General features: G+C 42.4%; 2 protein-coding genes across 2 annotated transcripts; both read right to left on the bottom strand.

The window, feature by feature from the left end:
• Nucleotides 1-75: 75 nt before the first annotated feature.
• On the bottom strand, nucleotides 76-1,313 carry LOC139292373 (trace amine-associated receptor 13c-like). The gene is made up of 2 exons (XM_070914699.1): nucleotides 1,057-1,313; nucleotides 76-892 (listed from the first exon to the last, which is right to left on the bottom strand). Exons 1-2 carry the CDS (start codon nucleotides 1,230-1,232, stop codon nucleotides 76-78), a joined length of 993 nt encoding a protein of 330 aa, XP_070770800.1. The 5' UTR covers nucleotides 1,233-1,313.
• A 13,939-nt stretch (nucleotides 1,314-15,252) lies between these two features.
• cd28 (CD28 molecule) lies at nucleotides 15,253-19,188 on the bottom strand. The gene is made up of 5 exons (XM_070914962.1): nucleotides 19,116-19,188; nucleotides 17,304-17,554; nucleotides 16,576-16,732; nucleotides 16,314-16,471; nucleotides 15,253-15,354 (listed from the first exon to the last, which is right to left on the bottom strand). The coding sequence occupies exons 1-5, from the start codon at nucleotides 19,186-19,188 to the stop codon at nucleotides 15,253-15,255; spliced, it is 741 nt and encodes a 246-aa protein (XP_070771063.1).
• Between the last annotated feature and the right edge of the window lie 513 nt (nucleotides 19,189-19,701).

Here is a 19,701-nt window from a genome sequence, read left to right as displayed (position 1 = left end):
TATGATCTGATCGTGACCAAGTACATTTTTCTGTTCATGCCGAGGGTCTAATTTCAGGCACCACGCAGAGACTCTCTACATTATGTTGGCCTCACAGGAGTCAGGCTGCAGTATCTTACATGTAACAATGAGCTTAATTGATTTTCTAAACCAGGGATAGAAAAGGGCATAGATCACAGGGTTTAGACAGGAGTTAAAATAGAAAAGACATATTACAAAGGCAGCAGATGAAGCATTGAGCAAGTTGTCTTGGCCTGTAAGAGCGACACAAAAATATGGGCAGAGACATATTAGAAACACAACTACAACAACACCGAGAGTCCTGGCTGCTTTCATTTCAGATTTCTTAGCAGTTACTTTCACTGATTGCTGGATTGTGACAGCTGCAATATGAGACCGCATGGCACGAGCCTGAGACACAGCCACCATAAATACTCTCATATACAGAACAACAATAATAGTAATGGGAACAATGAAGGAAAATATAACATCTACAAGTCCAGTAACAAAGTCCATGACAATGATACACTCTCCAATGCAGGAATTGTACCTGCCTGGCTGTTTCAGGATATCCTGTAGAATCAGACTTTGAAAGATTACAGAACATATCCAACACAGAGAAACACAGACTTGAGCTCTTTTTAGTGTGATTTGGGTGGAGTAATGCAGAGGATGACAAATAGCCACATAGCGGTCAACAGATATAATCACCATGGTTCCTACTGAGGCAGAGGTAATAATATATGATGAATACACGTACAGAACGCACATGAGGTCACCGAGGAACCAGCAGCCATCGATAAGCACAATTTGAAAGAACATGAGGAGGCCCACGAGGAAATCTGAGACAGCCAGAGAGAGGAGGAGGAGGTTGGGGGGGGTCTGAAGCTGCCTGGGGAGGAAGACCAGCAATAAATGCATCAATATTTATAGTATTGATAGAGCAAAGATTTAAATTTAAATTTAGAAAATTACTCTTTTCCTCACAGTTTAAGATCAGGTCATACTTAATATTACTATCTACCAGTTTCGTAAATTAATGAAGTATTTGGCTACTTGAAGTGGGAGATAGAGATGATGACCAGCAGGTTAAGGGCTGCAGTGAGCACAGAGATGGAGGACAGCAGAATGTAAATCAGCATGGCCTCAAAGTGAGGACGCTTTGGCTTCCTGCAGGAGGTGTTGAGGAATTGTGGAAAGCAGAGTTCAGTTCCCTCCAAGGTCTCCATCATCAGAGAGAGGAGAAGCTGCTGAGCTCTAGCAGCTGTTTGGCCAAAGCTCTCTCTGTTACAACTGATTTATCTCTTTCCTCCCTGCCCACCCCTCCTTCCTCCTCACCTCTGCTGCTGTTCTTCTATGCACTATGACTTCTGTGCTGATCTTCCTCAAACTCAATCTTCATCCTTTCATTCTCTCCATGCTTTCCATCAACAGTTCCTACATTGACATTTTCTCTTCCTCTTTTTTCCTTTCAATCTTCTCTGCACTTTAGAATTGTTTATTATGTTATCAACCTCATCTTTAGTAAAAGAAAAACAGTTGTCAATTACCATCAGAATTAGCTTATATATGTACACAAACTGGAATTTGAGTCTGGTTTTAAGACTGATCAAACTAAACATAGAACTATGATGTACATACAAGTAGGTACAAAAATAGGTTTGCATATATATATATATATATATATATATATATATATATATGCATAAAATCAACAATGACCATCATACAATGTATATACACGTCTGTACAAATGTTCTGTAGATTGGAAACAAATACAAATACAATGGGTAAAGTACTACATTACTGGTTATATACAGTATATGCATGTATACATATCTATATTCAGTATATTGCTACAGGGTGCAGGATTTATAGACGGATGACACGTAGATGTTAGAGCACAGTGTGTATTTTAAACTGTAAATCACTTGTACGTTCGTGGCTGTTTTAGTGTTACAGGGTTATTGACACTATATCACTGTATTAACTGTTCATCATAGTGATGGCCTGTGTAGAGAAACTGTTCTTGCGTCTTTACCTGAGGATCAACAGTGACACTAAAAAGATTTTGGGATTGGGTTCAACATTTGACACAGTGGATTGCTGGATTTTGGTGGATGAGCTTCGACCTGGATTGGTCCTTCAGACATGACCTGGAAGAGGGTTACAGAAGGACCCTCTCCCAGGTCATGTCTGAAGGACATGAGTGCACAATAGCACAAGGCCAAGTAACCTACACATGGTATCTATTATGCTACAATTAAAGTTGATTATTTTGGTATATGACACTTGAAGTCCCCATCAAGTCAGAATCAATATTTAATTGTTTTCATATGATAGGTCTTGCTCTATATGTCGCCTTTCCACCAGTATCTGACCCAACAATGACAAAAAAAGTAGTTTTGTAGGTTTTCTTCCTGGAAAGGGTAAAAAGAAATGTTGATGACTCATCCTGCACTCGGGGTTGTAAACTAATTTTGCATCCAAAGAAACGCATTCTCGAACTTTTCACTATCACTACCGGATCAAAGAGGATCATATTTTATGGAGAAAATATTTTCTGGTTTTCCCTCTGATGTCCTCCAGCAGCTTCCTGATGGACAGAAGGTTTTATTTGTTGCTAAAGTAACCACTAATTGTGGCTGCCGTTAGCTAGTTAACCTCACTCGGTTAGTTGTGCAGCTAGCAGTCCTATTAGCTGACTCTGCCCAGACTGGGAGTTCAGACTGTTGGTGTTGTTTACACCACTAGCATAGGGGGTTTTGTTCCACCGGGAGGAGGTTTTGAGTCCCAGGGCAGGGGAGGACCCTGTGGGGAGCAGCCCCAGAATGGGCACCACAACCTGAACCAGGCGAGCGGGCAACAGAACCTGGCTCCGCAGTCTCCCAGTGAACATGGCTGGACCGGGACCAAACACAGCCTCCGATACCAACGGAGGCCAGGTGGATGACACTGAGTACAGTACCAAAGTGATTTATGGCGTTTACTGATGGACAGAGAGCTTTACTTGTTGCTAAACTAACCTCTAACTGCTGCTAACTGTAGCTGCTGTTAGCTAGTTAGCCCGGTTAGTTGTGCAGCTAGTGGTCCTACTCAGCCCTGGGGTGCCAGGAGCCAAACCTGGCAAGAAAACCACCTCGCTACTGTATTCCCTCACATTAAACTGGCCTCCGTTGGTCTCGGAGGCCGTGTCTGGTCCCAGTCCGACCGTGTTCACTGGGAACTCTCAGTCTGGGCAGAGTCAGCTAAGGACTGCTAGCTGCATAGGGTAGGGGGCGCAGGAAGGGGGAAAAGAGCCCAGGCTGTGTTCAGCAGGGGTGGATAACTGCTGACCCTGACTGGGCATATTGTTGAGCAGTGGAAAAAGCAGGAACTCAGCAGGAAGATGTGCCACCACATGCGACTCGGGGGAAGTTTGGGTGGACTGGACATGGAATCCCTAACTATTTCCACAAGGAGCTCACATATAAACTTAGACTTAGACTTAGACTTTATTCATCCCACAGCGGGGAAATTTACAAGTCACAGCAGCAAAGACAGAAAGGTGCAGAAGCACCTACAACAGAAGTATTTTTAAAAAATCAATATACATACATATAATAAATACAGATATAAAAAATATGGGGAACAAAAATAGATATATACACAGGGAATATAAATATGTACAGATGTGAAGATTTATGTACAGAATTATGTAGTGCTGTTAAACAGTCTTATAGCAGTCGGAATGAACGACCTGCGGTAGCGCTCCTTCTTACACCGTGGGTGTAACAGTCTGCTGCTGAAGGAGCTGTTCAGGGCCCCCACAGTCTCGTGCAGGGGGTGAGAGGTGTTGTCCATGATGGATGTCAGCTTGGCTAACATCCTCCTCTCCCCCGCCTCCTCAATGGAGTCCAGCAGACAGTCCAGAAAAGAGCCGGCTCGCCCCAGCAAACCACAGCATAGAAGATAGCCGAAGCTACCACAGTGTCATAAAAAGTCTGGAGCAGTTTCCTGCACACACCGAAGGACCTCAGCCTCCTCAGCAGGTGGAGGCGGCTTTGGCCCTTCTTGTACAGGGCCTGAGTGTGGTTAGACCAGTCCAGTTTATTGTTCAGGAGAACACCCAGGAATTTGTAGTTCTCCACCACCTCAATGTCCAAACCCTGGATGTTCACCGGTGTGATGCTGGATGACTTCCTCCTGAAATCGATCATCATCTCCTTCATCTTGCTGGTGTTGATGTGAAGCTGGTTGCGCTCACACCAGCTGACAAAGTCGCTGATGACCTCCCTGTATCCCAGGTCGTTCCCCTCAGACACACATCCAACGATGGCAGTGTCGTCAGAGAACTTCTGGATGTGACAATTGACAGTGTTGTGTCTGAAGTCGGATGTGTAGAGGGTGAAGAGGAATGGAGAGAGAACCGTACCCTGGGGGGGCCCCCATGCTGCAGACCACCACATCAGACACACAGTCCCGGAGCCTCACATACTGTGGTCTGTTGGTGAGGTAGTCGATTGTCCATGAAGCCAGGTGACGGTCCACTCCCGCTCCCTCCAACTTCCAGAGTTTTATTGTGCCTGGTGTGGCATATCACATATTGGGTGAAGGTGGGGAGAGTAGCAGACAGGGAAGCGTGATTGAAGTCACCGGAGATGAGGAGGAGGGCTTGGGGGTGTCGAGTCTGTAGCTGAGAGACGACAGTGTGGATGAGCTCGCAGGCGGCAGCAGCATTGACCGATGGAGGGATGTACACAGTTACAGCAATAACATGTGAGAACTTCCTCGGGAGGTAGTATGGCCGAATACCAATAGCTAGCAGCTCAATGTCTCTGGTGCAGCGCTGCTTCTTCTTACCGCTCTCCGCAGCTTTCCTGTCGGCCTGAATGCGATGAAAGTCATCCAGGGTTGCGTTTGAGTACGGGGAAAGTACATTCAGCCACGTCTCGGTGAAGCACATGAGACTACACTCACGATACTCCCTCTGTTGCCGGGTTAGCGCCGTTAGCTCGTCCATCTTGTTGGGGAGCGATCTTACGTTCCCCATGATGATATACATGGTTTATAACAATGGATCCGTGAATGAATTAGTTTCCCGAGGCAGAGTCCAAAAGTCCGAAAAACAGCAAGAGGCAAACTACTAATGTCACCAGATGACCGTCCATAGTTGCGTACTTGCTGTCATCCTCAAGGCCCTTTTCTTTCAGTAAACTTGGTGGCTTCCCACAGTTTAGTCAGTGACACGTGTTTTCCCACAATATGGATGAAAACTAATTTATCCACTGTTTATAAAACCATGTGCCACGTGAAGTGTTTGTTTCTTTTTCTGAGCCCCTTGAAGTCGCACTCTCTCTTCCAACTTGCCAGTGGCTCGATATGGATCCGAGTTAACCATTTAATATAATTTGATGTACTGTGGATCAAAGATAATATTGTGTTACCTTACATTGTCTCGTGTCACAAGATAAGAAATATAGATATTTATATATAGAAAGTCTCTGACTATTTATGTCATGCTTAATGACTGTACTGCATTATAGTCTGCTTTATGTTTACACTGCACCAAAATGGTGAAGTAAATTGGTGAACTTTCCCAGGCAACTGTTTCGCCACACAGAGTACATAGAACGCACAAAATAAAACAATACATAGCCAAGGATTCATGGCTGCAGTATCAGCCAGTCTTGGGATCATTTGACCTGTCCTGATTCAACTTTGGGGACTGCTAAGGCACAGAGGGGTCTTTTATTTTGAAAAAAAAAGGAAGGAAATGTTGGTTTCATGGAGAGAGCACCGACCAGACCATGCTGTTGCCATACAAAGAGATTGAGGTAGAAAATGTCATTATACTGTAAATGTGTTATGCTAACAAAATAGCAACCTGTGATATGCTGTTCTCTCCATCTCTCTCCCTCTCTCTCACACACACACACACACACACACACACACACACACACACACACTTTCTACCTGACTGACCCAAGCCCATGAGACTGGATTCGCTTAACGAAACAAACATCCACATATAGTTGAAGCTCTCTTATGAATCGCTCTCGTCAAGGATTCACACCTTCTCGTAATAATGTCAGATGATTGCAAACTCTAATCTCAGAGGGATCATTCCAATCAGAGGTGTTAAGAAAAACACCCATCTTTCAAAGTAAACATATGACGTAAAACCCACACACCAGCACATGATGCAACCTCGGATGCAACCAACAACTAAACACATTACTTAGTGAACTTAATGTTTTTCTTGTAGTTCATGTAAGTCTAAACTCTCCATAATGGCATTCTTCATTCTGATAGATGCCTTAATCGTGCACAATATATAGTAATGTATTTATTAATATTGTAAAATCCTTCAACAAGCCCAAACTCTTATCACCTGCATTCTTTCTACTGTTTACAGGATACCGTCTCCTTTAGCAGCCCTTTGCCATTATCTATCTGATATCTGAGGGATAAACACAAAATTGTCGTGAAATGACTGAATGAACATTTATTGGATGTGCAAAGTAATGAGAGACAAAAAAAACGCAGCAGCAAAACCATAAAAACAAACTCATTTAATATGATGCGGCGTTGCAAAGGTACATTACCAGTGTTTGTTTCAAACAATCACTTCAGATCTTTTTAAGTCCATATGTAATATACTCACATGCCTTATGTACATTAAAAGAGATAATGGTTGCTGCACTCGTTCCTATTGTACATTCTGGCCCTGACAAGAGTACTTAAATGAGTGACTATGCTGCAAAAGATGGGGGACAAAATCCACAGTCCACCTTCTGTGTGAAAATGCGTTCCAAAGCTAACATGAGACTTCAGAAGGCCAATTTAGCCAAATCAAGTGGGTATCTTCCAAACTCGCAGTCTTTTTAGTACTAATTCCTGCTTCGTATTGGAGGGGGGGGGGGGCAGCTGTGCTTAGGGGGTAAAGCGGGTCGTCCATCAATTAGAAAGTTGGCAGTGTGGTCCCTGGCTCCTTCTGTCCACATGTCAAAGTGTCCTTGAGCGAGACACTGAACCCCAAGTTTCTCCCAACGGGCAGGCCAGTGTCTTGCAAGGTCACTTTGCCGGCCATCAGTGTGTGAGTGTGTGTGTGAATGGGTGCATGAGAGGCCACATCAAATTAATAAAGCGTTAGAGGTAGTATAACAGGTATGACAGAGCACTTGTGCTGAAACTTGGGATCCCTTCTTGTGTTACTTGGGAAGTGATCAACCTTCACAGTTTTTTTGTTAGTCCTGATACATTCACAGAGTGCCTCATTTTTAGTGTCTAGGGTTTGAGGTTTATTTTTCTTGTTGTTTTTGTTTTGCTAGTTTTTCTGTATTTTTCATTTTCTTCATTTGTTTCAGTTTATCTGCCTGTTTTAATGGCTACGCTTGAGCAAACCAGACGTCCAATATTTGTTGACACAAATAAAATTAAAATATTGGAGAAAATAAAAAATATCATTCGAGGTCTGGACCTCTGTATTTCTGCTGGGGTGTATATAATAAAAATCATGATATTGAGAAAACCGACTTTCTCATCTGATCGCCGTCTTTGCTTGTGTGTGTGTGTGTGGATGGGTGTTGAAGTGGACGATGGAATGTTTCCACCCAAACAAAAGACACGAGATGCTCTTGTTTTTCGCTTCAAACAGCTCCACACCCTCACCAACATGCCTCACGGGCCTTCAGACAGACGATCACAGGATGCTTTTGTTGTTCATCCTCTGTGTGAGAGAGTTATCTGTGTTTGTCTATACTGGGAATAATTCCTGCTGCTGAGAGTGTATGATTGTGAGTACAGACCAGGAGCTTATATTACCCTGAAAGTCTCATTTTTTACTACAAATAAGAGTATGTGTTGTAGTATTGGGAGTATTGTGCTTTATTTCCTTTTTCTTAATTCGTTTTTGTGTGTTTTAATATCCTTACCTCGCAGGTTAGGAAACCTTGGACTTTTTAATTTTCAGAATATATGACCTGAATGCTCTCTTCTACCTCCTGTCTAAATCCTATGACATATCCTTTAAAACTTCCTGTTATTCTTTAAACACTGCCACTGTACCTGAATCCTGTGAGGCTGACACAGAGCTGGAAAGAGGTGAGAAGAGGTGACTTAAATCAGGGTTGGTCAACAACATGTTGTCATATGTGTTCAAATAGATGTTGACTGAAAAGTTCAAAATCCTCAAATCAAATCAAGTGGCCGCTGATGTTGTCCTGTATCTTCACAATATGTGACGTTCTTGTATGTCTCCCTCTGTTGTTCATTATCAGTATTACATCCACAGTGCAACCTGCTGCTGCCGTTGTACCATATGGGAGACAGTAGATGATGCTCTTATCCAAACCATGGACAAGGACACGAGGACTGGAAATGTGTGCATTTGCTGTTGTGGGCCTCAAATCTGTGTCATTTCAGCTACACGACTGTCATGTCTACATGTTTCACATTTTTTAGCTTTAAGTTAGGAAGGATAGTTTTGGACAGGTTCCTCCTTTGTCTTTTTATTGATAAGATGAAATGTGACAAAATAAAAGGAGACATAAAAGAGACCTTAAATAGACGTGAAGACAAAACAGACAGAATAGCTGATACATGTGATGGTGAATACAATCACCACTAACAGCAGCAGAGAGGGAGGTGGCTGGAGAGTCCACGTATTAACTTATTATCCTCCTTTCTCTCACTGTTTTATTCAGTGATATTCAAGGGAAGAACCACTTTTGGACAAATCCAGAGTTGGGTGGTCCAGTCGCAGCTCTCCTCCCTCTTTCACCACCTTTAAACACCTCCAATTCAGGAGGAGGCCTGTCCACCAAGGCACAAGTAATAGGCGTGGATCAAGCCCTCTCCCGCCGTGCCCTTTGCCAGTAAAAGTGTATGATAATAAAGAAAAACATTAATAATAGTAATAACATTGTAATGTGCGAGTGCATGAACACTGTGGTTAACCAAACAAAAAGCAGTGCAAATCATACAGTATCAACTAAAGTACATTAAATACACTTGATATGGACTTGAGTTCCTTTTGTTGGCAGAGGGCAGTTAGTTAGCAGAAGAGTTTTCCATTCAGGTGATTTCTCTTCCCTTCCCTGTCTGGTTATCCTCGTGTTCTCTCTTTCCCTGCTGTTAGTTTTTTATTACTGTATGTGTTTGTTTGATATTCGCTTGCCCACGCAAGATAGGTGGTGGCCAGAGGCTTGGTGACAGTGACTACTTGCAGGGCTAATAGTGAATTGCTGTATCTGTCAAGCTAACCATTAGCTCGGTCACAATAGCTGCCAGAGCTTCTCTCTATTGTCTCTCTGCTGTTCTGGACACATTTTGTTCACCTGTGTTCAGTGAAGAGTCTTTGAAAAGCTCTCTGAGATACTCTGAGAAATCAAACGTAATTATTTGAGAAGCAGTCAGGGATGCAAACCAGATCGAAACCCTCGAATCAAAATGAATGTTTTTTTTAAAGATATACACGGAATCACTCGGTGCAAGCATTATATAGCTTCCATTAAGTTGGATGTTTTGAACGCATTGATTGAAAAAGGTCAAGATTGATAATTAATTGTACATATATATCCTATATAATGGATAATGTCATTGAGTACAAGTGTGAAGACAAACCGATGTTCAGCAGCAGACAGTCTTTGTCTCACCCTGCTGTTTATCTGCAGTAGTAGGCCTACAGCGGTTTTCGCCTCATGTAGAAAAAGAGGGATGTCCGTGTTTCCCCTGTCATCACAGTCGGCGTGAGGCCACGGGTGAGGAAAGATGAATCGGCTACCCACAATAAACGTCGAAACGTTGATTCCTGGGCAGAGGAACCTTCCTCATCTCTACATAGGTGGAGTTCTCGGGATCTCCGTTGCAGCACTGAAACACAGAAACAGAAAAGTATCATTTCATTTTCTTTTTCTTTTCTTAATCATGTGAGTGAAAACAAGCCTTTATTCCCAACAGGCAATGATACAGACGGATGCTGCTCCTGTACCTCTGATGTGGGGTCACGGCAAAGTTCTAAATAAATCACTTTATTAACCCTTTCTTTCAGCCTGAAATTAGAAAACTGCCGCTGTCACAATGGCCACTTGTGTGTGTGTGTGTGTGTGTGTGTGTGTGTGTGTGTGTGTGTGTGTGTGTGTGTGTGTGCAGGGACATCTGTGGGGAGCAGTTGCTTTATGGTGAACTGCAGGAGGGGTCAGGCCCTTTTGCCTTGATGATTCAGTTTGAAAAGACCATGAAGTGACCCCGGTAGTCTCCAGACTAGACCAGAGGCGATTGAGTGCAGGATTCAGTTAGTTAATATTTTGTGCTGCACAACACCGCAGCCATCCTCATTTCCTGACATGTAAGTCTTGAATTCATCTGGTGCTTTTCATTCAGTTGTTTTATAGTTGTTGTTTATTAATGTAATGAAAACGCTTCAGGGCGAGACAGTTATACAGAGACCACCGCACAAACAGATACCAGGATCACACGAGAAGTGAGGGAGACGGTCGGACAGACAACAAGTCAGACGGACAGATAGTCACCCTCAGCCTGATGTAGAAGGAGGTGATGACGCAGCTGTACAGGAACGTCACAGCCAGCAGGCCAATCAGACTCCACCTGAGGTGATGAGACCGAGGAGGTGGAGGAGGAGGAGGAGGAGGAGGAGGAGGTGGTGCACAGGCTGCTTCCTTTTGACCTAATGAAACATATTTCCTGTTTGTACTCTACTCTACTGGGTTGCACACAAATACAGTGTCGATGTGTTTGACCGATAGAGCGTTTACGCTCAGTATAAACACAAACTTTATAGTGAGTGAGTTGATGTTCAAAATAAAACACAAATGCTTATTTAAGCCCCAGAAAACTAGGTTTCAGTTTAAATATCTATCTTTTTACTGGGCTTTTCATTCAATTAAGACACAGAAACTGTATATAGAACATTAAAGGAGATACATATAACCACGTGTATCGTATTTCACTATATTTCTTCACTTGTATTTAAAGAGCCACTACAAATCTTCCAAAGGGTTAAACATACCTGGCAGGAGTGTGGTTGGTGTCCCTTTCTCGGTGTAATCCAGGACACCTTTTTTCACTGTGAACTCACACTGGTATCTACTGTCCATGTCCTTCGGTCCAATGTTGAGCAAGATGAAAAGCCACTTGTTGGGATTCTTCTGATGCATGATGATGTTCCTACAGTTTTTCATCCCCTTCTGGCAGAGCATTCTAGGTTTGTCTGTCCTGAGAGTAGACAAAGATATATTCTATCTATCTACTTGGACTCTTATTAGGACTGTGAAAGCATTTCATGCTGCAGCTGAGGACATTAACAGTTACTATTTCTGTTATATGTTTACCAGGGAACGGACAATGAAATGAGGATCACAGACACTGATAACGGAGAAAATGGACGCAGAGAAGTTGAAATTGAGGACAAATACAATAAGAGGCAGCCTGCAACTCCCTTAATTTGTGTATTTCACAACTCAGCATCTTACCGTCACACAAATACCACTCATGTAATGACAGCGGGACACGTACTCTGATATGCTGTTGAGTCGAACATCTTCGACAGAGCTGGCGTTTGCGGTGTGTTCACAGCTGATCGAGGCTATCCCGTCTGGGTTTACAGTCCGATTGTGCGGCTGAATCACCTCGAAACCTGATGAATTGAAAGGAAACTACTCGTGTAAAAACGCTTAAACATTAACACCCAACTGCATTTTCTTTTGTTTGTTCATTTTCATCAGAGAATCATCTCAGATTTAATTTGCGAAGTGAAACCGGCCGGTTTAAGTAATCGAGGAGAGGTGAATGTTTTCCTTTGTGGAGTGAAGAATGGTTCTTTATTCAGTTTGTTAATATGCTGACTGAGGCTGCTGGGTGTCAGAAATACAAATGACCGCAAATTCTTTTAACAACAAGAAATGTGGAAACGTCGGTTGATCAGCCGTGGATCATTAGGTGAATTATTAGTATTGGTCATATCGTTGTTATTATAATACAACAAATGAGAATTCAAAGTTTGAAATGAAAAACAACAACTATATAAATCCCTATAGACAGTAGATGGAGAAATGGAGAGTCCTACCATGGCTTGGGTGGAAGATGAGGCTCAGATAAACTGTGAAGATGACGAAGAGGTTGAAGCTGCACGCTGTCATCTCAGCTCCTTCTCGCGCTGAGGCGAAAACTAGATGAACCCGTCACAGTACGAAGACACCAACGTTAGCCAACATCACCGTCACAAACACCTCATTCTGATGCTGAGCGCTCTATTACTAATTTACTAATTGAGGAACGAGGACATTTTGAGGTTGGCCCTGACGCTGGTCTAATCAGATTGTGTGTGTTACTTCAATGCAGTCATGCCTCCACCCTCTCTCCAGTTATAAACTTTGACTCAGACGGATGTTTCTGTAGTTTCTGTGGGTGGCACATTTTCCTGCAGCAAACACTCGTCATGCGATAAATCATGACCACTTCCTGCACATTTGATAGGTCCACGTTCTAAAATGTAAGAAACAACTGTAGTTCAAGTGATTTGAAGATGCTACTTTGTGCTCCAGAAAGTCTGAAGGACCTTTTTCACTGTTTTCGGTCACCCACTTCTCCAGGCCCCTGCATTATCTGTTAAGCTTTAATGCCATTCTCCACCTGTCCACCAGATGCCCTCTTGGACTGGATGGACCTTCCCCATCAATCCCGGTCACCTGACTCCCGCATCTTCCTGCTCACTTCCCCAAGTACCCCTTTTCAGTATTGATACCAGTCCATCTCCACCTGCTCCTCACCAGATTGTCAATAAAGCGTCATGCCCTTCCAGCCTCTGAAACCTGCACCCTGCACCTGAACCTTTATCTGTACCTGTCTGCTCAGTTGCGTCGGTTCTGACTTGCTACCATTTTATTCGATAAATCACTGAACTGTTCTTGTCTGCAGGGATTATCTGCATTTTGGGTCATTTTTGGGGGTGCTGCCTGCCTTTCATGTTTTATTCTACAAGATTACAACTTTTACACAGTGGATGTAATTAGACCAAAATCACAGTATTCACCTGTTAGACTTCTGCCTCTAAAACCAATACAATGGGGGTGAATGGACCTGGGTTTCTAGGGGTCAAAAGCACTGAAAGCTCCTTCAAGAAACAATGTCCTGGTGGGTAAAGATCAGTGGTGGAAGAAGTATTCGGATCCTTTACTCCAGTAGAAGTAGCGATACCACAATTTAAAACTACTCTCCTACAAATAAAAGTCCTGCAGTCAAAACCTTACTGATGTAAAAGTATCACCAACAAAAGTAAAAGTGCTCACTAAACAGGCAGATTGGCTCCTGTCAGCATTATTTTGAACAATCTAAGAATATGTATATATATATATATATAATATTACTGGATTACTGTTATTATTAGCTCATTTTAAAGTCCCCCTCCACGCAAAGATGTGTTTCTATTGTTACCCCTCTTTTTGTTAAATCTGAGTTCTGGAAGAGCACATGTGTGATAGTAAAAGTATGATTTTGTGTGATGGGAAACTTGAATCCTCCAGTGGACAAACATTAAGAACTGGACTTTTCAGCGAAGTAGGAGACATCTTTTGTCCTGCAGTTAAAGTTTTGAAATAACAAATATTTGCACATACATACATTCTGGACTTTGCAATGATAGAGGAGTAGATATTACAGCAAACCATTTTAAATAGGTAATTACACTTTTTTGAAGACAACCACATCTGACACAAATTATTATTCAAAGCAGCTAATATTTCCTTTAGAAGAGGCTGATTTTCAGGGAGCTTTTAGAAAAGAGAAGCTTGTTTTCTGTGGTATAGCTCTATGCGTCTGTTCATTATCTTTATCAGCGCAAGGTTTCTTTGAATGAAAACAAACCCTTTGATTTGATCTGTCGTATCTTGAGAGTCAGCACTGTTAGTCCACATCCTGTTTTTCACTGTTTGTGCTTCTGTGAAGTCTTTGTGCATGAGTATGTGACACGAAGAGAAACCACAGACACAAGCAGCATTAACAGCCTGGCTTCTGTTCTCTGATTGGTCCATCTGAGGTCTCCTCTGCCTTTGAGAGAAGATAAGCACTGTCCTTCTGTCAAAAAACACTTTTTTTTTTACGTGTAGGAGAGCAGTTTTCTTTCTATAACCAGGCAAGTCAAGTAAAACGCGTTCAGCGACGGCCTCTGATCCTGCTTTGTTGCGTTTGTTTTACGCCACACCAACCTTCAGCAGCGCGGGGGTCAGTCGGTCCGCCGCTTTGGTCCAGACGGAAACATCTCAACAGCTACTGGATGGATTGCCATGACATTTTGTACGTGACATTTATTGTCCCCCTGAGGATGAAGCCTACGACTTTTCCTCTAGCCCCACCGTAACGTGGTTTTGAGTGAAATGTCTCAACAACCATTGGATGTATTGCCACAAAATTTGGTACAGATATTTATGTCCCCCACAGTATGAATTGTAGTAACTTTGGTGGCACTGAATCTTCATCTGGTGCCATCATCGGGTCAGGTGACAATCACAGGGTTGTCGATTCTGCCCACATGTCCAAGTGTCGTTGAGCAACACATTGCTCCTGATGGTTAAACCAGCACCTCGCACGGCAGCTCGCTGTCATTGGTGTGTGAGTGTGTATGTGAACACCAGGCAGCGCTTTGGATGATATCTTTATCTTGTGACATTGTGCATTTGTTCTACGTGCCCTTGGCTGATTGGTTCTTGGAGGAAATATGACAAAAAATGGATCTGTGTGGTTCATTCATGATGTCGCATATGTTTTTAAGAACAATAGTGAATTACACACAACTGTAATTTAAAGGTGAGAAACTTTATTTTATGGGAATATCCAACATGAATATACAATACTCTCACAGGCAAACAACTTCTATAGCCATAATGATTCAAAGCATTTGCATTGCGTTTAGCCAACTTAAACCTCACTCAGTTTTTCAAACAAGGAGCTACCCAGCTGCCTCAACAACTCAACCAATCCAAGCTGCAGCTTTTTAATAGAATTTGTGTTTACAACAACGTAAACAATATATTTATACTTAATAAGTAAAATGCACAGACACCCAAATGTCCTTTTGGTGTTGTAAAAAGAGAACCTCAATCACAACAAGAGTGGTATTTAATAAACAGCAAATACTGATCCCACATTCCTCGAACCCCCCTTTCAGAAACAATGGTATTCTAATGCTTCTAGGCAGATACAATGACGGCCCCAAGGTGACTATTCAGAGGTGCGGGAGACACATTTCTGTGTTTTTCAGACAGTGTTTTGATATGAAAAAGCAGCAGGATCCTCCTTGTGAAGCACAGCAGGTACCGTCCTGATAAACTCCCTCCTCCCTCGTTCACACTGGAGAGCCTGCAAGTGGAAAACGCACAGATTTCAATGCAGTAAACAATGACAGATATTAACATAATGTTACTGCTGCTGCAGCTGTTGCTGCCGGATTAACCTGTTATAGGCACATTACATAGCCCCGGGTTTTCTGTGTGGTAATCTGATTAAACACCACATCAAGATTGTCTTAAACGTAGATTTACGTACACACAGGACCCCCTCCTTAAGTCCTGAATCGAGCAGCAGCCATATTAAGACCCTCATCGTATTCCCATATCCTCAGACAAAGTTACAGTGAACATGGGGCTTTTGGGCCTTTGCCTGGTTGGTAATCTTGCCCTGATAGATACAGTAGACTACTGCAACTGTTACTACTAATACCACCGAAGCTACTACTGCTACTGTTATTACTGCTGTTACTATTTCAGCTGCTACCACTACAGGTATTACAGCTGAGCACTACTACAATCTCTTCTAGTGTACAACAGTGTATTGTATGAGTGCACTAATATTTCTTTCCACTGTGCACAGGTCTCCGCAACACGTACATTGAACTACATTGAACACACTTTATTGATACAGCCATATTCTTCTTCTGCAGTGTGAGAGAGACCTGCACAGTGCTGTTGTGCTGTCAAGTATGATCATGACCGTGTACAATATAGTATTCAGGTTAAAGTATTTTTAACTTGGTGGTTGTGTGTATGTCCTGTGTGTCTAGTAGCTGAGTGTTTGCAGGGAGGTGGCAGGTGACAGGTGACGTTTTCAGGGCTATTTCAAATTCTAACTAGGGCATCAAACAAGCTGCATGCACCAGTGATGACTTCAACTGCCGCTCGTACTAAATAAATGAAAGAATAGCAATGAAGCGTATAACAACAATACAAAACCTTTGCTGATTTATTCTGCTACTACCAATTATTAATCACATAATCGTCACAATCATAACATGAATAAAAGTGAAATAATAAGGCTCGGACCTGGAGGTAGATAATGATGAGGAGGACAAATATGACCAGTATCACCAGTACAACCACAGGAACACTGACTGGTGCCATCCTCTCATCACCCTCTTCTTCTTCATCGCCCTGGTCTGCAATCTGTCTCTCAGCAGCCTGCACAGGACAGTCGGAGCCTCCTGTGGACAAAAGACGTGGATGAGGAGACAGTAAGAGCGAAAGAAAGATGAAGTGTGGGCTGAGTAGGTAAACATGTCTGCATGCTCATGTGTGGGCGTCTCACCCAACACGTGAATGAGTGTGCCGTTGCCGGTGAGCCGCAGGTACGGCGGTGGGTAGAAGACCTCTATCCCACAGCGATACACATCGGTATCTGTGGCTTTCAGTCCGGACACCGTCACCTCCACAGCGCCCTCCCTCATCTGAGCAGAGCACTGCACCTAAAAACACACATTAAACCTGAGTTTTGGATTTCCAGTCATGACATGAATATACTATTTTCAAGAACAAGTAGGAGACCACAGATGGGTTATTTATTACTTTGTGTATTTAAGTATAAGTATTTGGTATATTCATGACCAAAGAAGCAACAATCAAAATTAAAGTTCAGGGGAAAACATCATTATGTGTTATTTATTAAAAGGTTAACACTCAAATGCTAATGTGCTTCATCAGAACTGTGTGTGTGTGTGTGTGTGTGTGTGTGTGTGTGTGTGTGTGTGGTTTGATCAGTTTTGATTGACAAGAAAAGCAAACAACTTTCATTAGATTCTGATTAAAATGTTGGGAAATCCTAATTGTTGCCAGAGGTATGTGACCATCACCATTTTTCCAACTTTAAAAACACAAAGAAAATCTCTCTAATGGAGAATTGCTCTAACTCTGTTTTATTTATCTCTTATGGTAAGAAGAAAATATTTTCAAGGCCTTGAACGTTACATTATTTCTTATGTTGACGTTGAAATTTGTTAACATCCATCCATCCATCCATCCATCCATCCACAGACTCACCTCTCCCTCTCTCTCCACATCTGTCTCTGTCTGCTCTGCGAAGTTGAGGATGGACGAGCAGAGTTGCTGGACGCCGTGGAGGCCTCTCAGCACAGTCACACGGAGGTCCTCGGGGTCAGGGTAGGGGTACGGCAGGCTTTGGTCCTGGGAGGGTTGGATCTGGTTGTAGGAGGGTCGAGGATGGATGAAGCACTGGATCTGAGCCGTGCCGTTGGTGCTCACCACTCTATAGGGCTGGATTACTTCCACAGCTGGCAGAAAGAAAGTGGAGATAGTTAAGGAATGGACGTTGCATTTTTTTCTTCCAAGAGTTTTGACCTCATGGTTATGCTCTGAATCTAGAAGGCAAAGGACAGACAAGACCTCTGCAGATGAGCTACAGGTAGCAACTGACGGGAGAACAAACAGCTGCAGCTGCGAAGGAGCACGCTACAGATTTTTACCAGCCGCCTTCGAAGTTTACAAGCAGAAGTGGAAAATGGAAAATGTTCACTGACTGATGTGTTTTTGACAGCTACTTGGAAAATGAATCAACTAATTCTTACATAATTAAAAATGTCATTTCATTCATTTACCAATATCTCATCAGTAGAAGTAATTAATTTCATTCACTTGTTGCATTACTTTTTATAATTCAGCTCTGTCATAGGTCACATTCAGAAACTGTCCACCTCCACACATGGGGACATAACATTTTTTTAAAAACTTTGTGGTTTGACAGCGCACAAACAGTTCTGCAGACGTCTTGTCTTCCCAGTGAAGCTGCAGGTTTAACACACAACGCTACACAAAACCAGGTGAGTCCTTAATGTGGGTTAACCTGCGGCTGGCTAGCGAAGAAGCCAACCAACACTTTCCATCTAGTCTTTCCACTGAACACAGGGAAAAAAACTCATATCAACCCTCCCATTCAAGACCGCAAACAAGCCAACACCTCAAAATCTAGACATTTTTAACCATTATTTCAAAATGTAATTTCTTTAACTACTTGTTTCTGAAAGTTATCACAGCATTAAACACTGGTCTGTGACACACACAGCCATTGAACTGCAGTTCTTTCAGGTTCCAGTGCTACAGGCTGACAGTTTTACCACGGCCACCACAGGACCGTCAGTAAGGAAAAATGATCATCTTAAACTGAGTCAACAGCGCTGCTGCCTTTTGTATTTTGCTGAAAAGCACTTTCATAAGGTGGAAAAGTTTCATAAGAACTTTTTACCATAATTTCCACCCTTCAGATGAAGAGGCTTAAAGGAATAATTCAACATTTTGGAAAAAAATGCTTATTTGCTTTCTTTGTGCTAAGCTAACTGGCTCCAGCTACATATTCACTGCACATATTGGTATCAATCTTCTCATCTAATCATGTTGTACTGTCCTTGTAGCAAAACTACAGTATTAGTGTACTGTTCATCATTTGTAACGCTTAGCACTCTGCATGGTATTTTATTCAGTTCCTTATTAAAGCAACATCAGTAAAATCAGTTAACTGGTCCATCAGCACAGAACACATCAGTATGACAGTAGTGTTTGTACAGTGCTGTCACAGAATGTGTTTTTCTAACGATGTCAAACAACGAGTCCAGTCATTACGTCTTATTTGTGAAATCTTGCTATAAATGAGGAACGGTTGCTAAAGTGCAAACTCGTGGTTTTGGTTGCGAGAGCCTACAGAGGTCCAGCAAAATGGTCAAAAATGCATCTTTTGGAATCTGATAGTTGAGTATTAACACTGGACAGGTCAAAAAGTGTCACCAATCCATGTACTGAACATCATCATCATCATCATCACATTAGAAACAGTATACTCACCACTCCACACAGGCAGGATGAGGCTCAGGACTGTCAACACCATCCATGGCATCATGCAGTGAGTCGGGAACATCCTACAATATCTCACACAGTTACACAGAGAGCCTCAGACACTTGAAATTCACAAAACGCTGGTGAGCACAAAGCCTCTGAACTGAGCAAATTTCATTAAAACACAGAAAAAAACAGTGAAACTCTTTAAACCTTTATAGTGCAGATTTCCCTATGCTGTCATGGAAACTGCGTGGCACAGGAAATGATGATGTGTTTTGCCAGTAAAGAGAGACCGACTGTGGTTCTGCAAGTTTAACCGGCTGAGAAGAACTGATTTCAGGGATTTTAATGAACAAGTTGAGTCTCAGCCTCTTTTTCTAAAACAAAATAAGAGAAAGAAGCAGCAGAAAAGTTGCAAAAAGTATTACAGTTACAACAATGCTCACTGAGAAGATTTGCTGTGGAATGAGATTCGTTAGTTGATTCATGAACGTTCTTAAAACAGGTTGATATTCCTCAGAAACATAAGAAATAAATGTACTGAGACTCAAATGACTTCATGTTCTCGTGGAAACTTTTTCAGGCTTAATAT

Source organism: Enoplosus armatus, chromosome 11 (assembly GCF_043641665.1).
Source record: "Enoplosus armatus isolate fEnoArm2 chromosome 11, fEnoArm2.hap1, whole genome shotgun sequence".
Classification (NCBI taxonomy): domain Eukaryota; kingdom Metazoa; phylum Chordata; class Actinopteri; order Centrarchiformes; family Enoplosidae; genus Enoplosus; species Enoplosus armatus.
Note: the sequence above shows the minus strand (reverse complement) of the source record. Positions and strands in the feature narration are given on the sequence as shown.

Bases quoted from the DNA above. Each gene is read 5' to 3' on its own strand.
- LOC139292373 (XM_070914699.1), bottom strand. From the start codon at position 1,232: ATGATGGAGACCTTGGAGGGAACTGAACTCTGCTTTCCACAATTCCTC. The intron at 893-1,056 runs GTAGCCAAATAC...CTTCCTCCCCAG, and splicing joins ATCTCTATCTCCCACTTCAA to GCAGCTTCAGACCCCCCCCA.
- cd28 (XM_070914962.1), bottom strand. From the start codon at position 19,188: ATGTTCCCGACTCACTGCATGATGCCATGGATGGTGTTGACAGTCCTG. The intron at 16,733-17,303 runs GTGAGTCTGTGG...GTGTGTTTTTAG, and splicing joins ATGTGGAGAGAGAGGGAGAG to GTGCAGTGCTCTGCTCAGAT. The intron at 16,472-16,575 runs GTGAGACGCCCA...TTTTGTCCACAG, and splicing joins CACACTCATTCACGTGTTGG to GAGGCTCCGACTGTCCTGTG.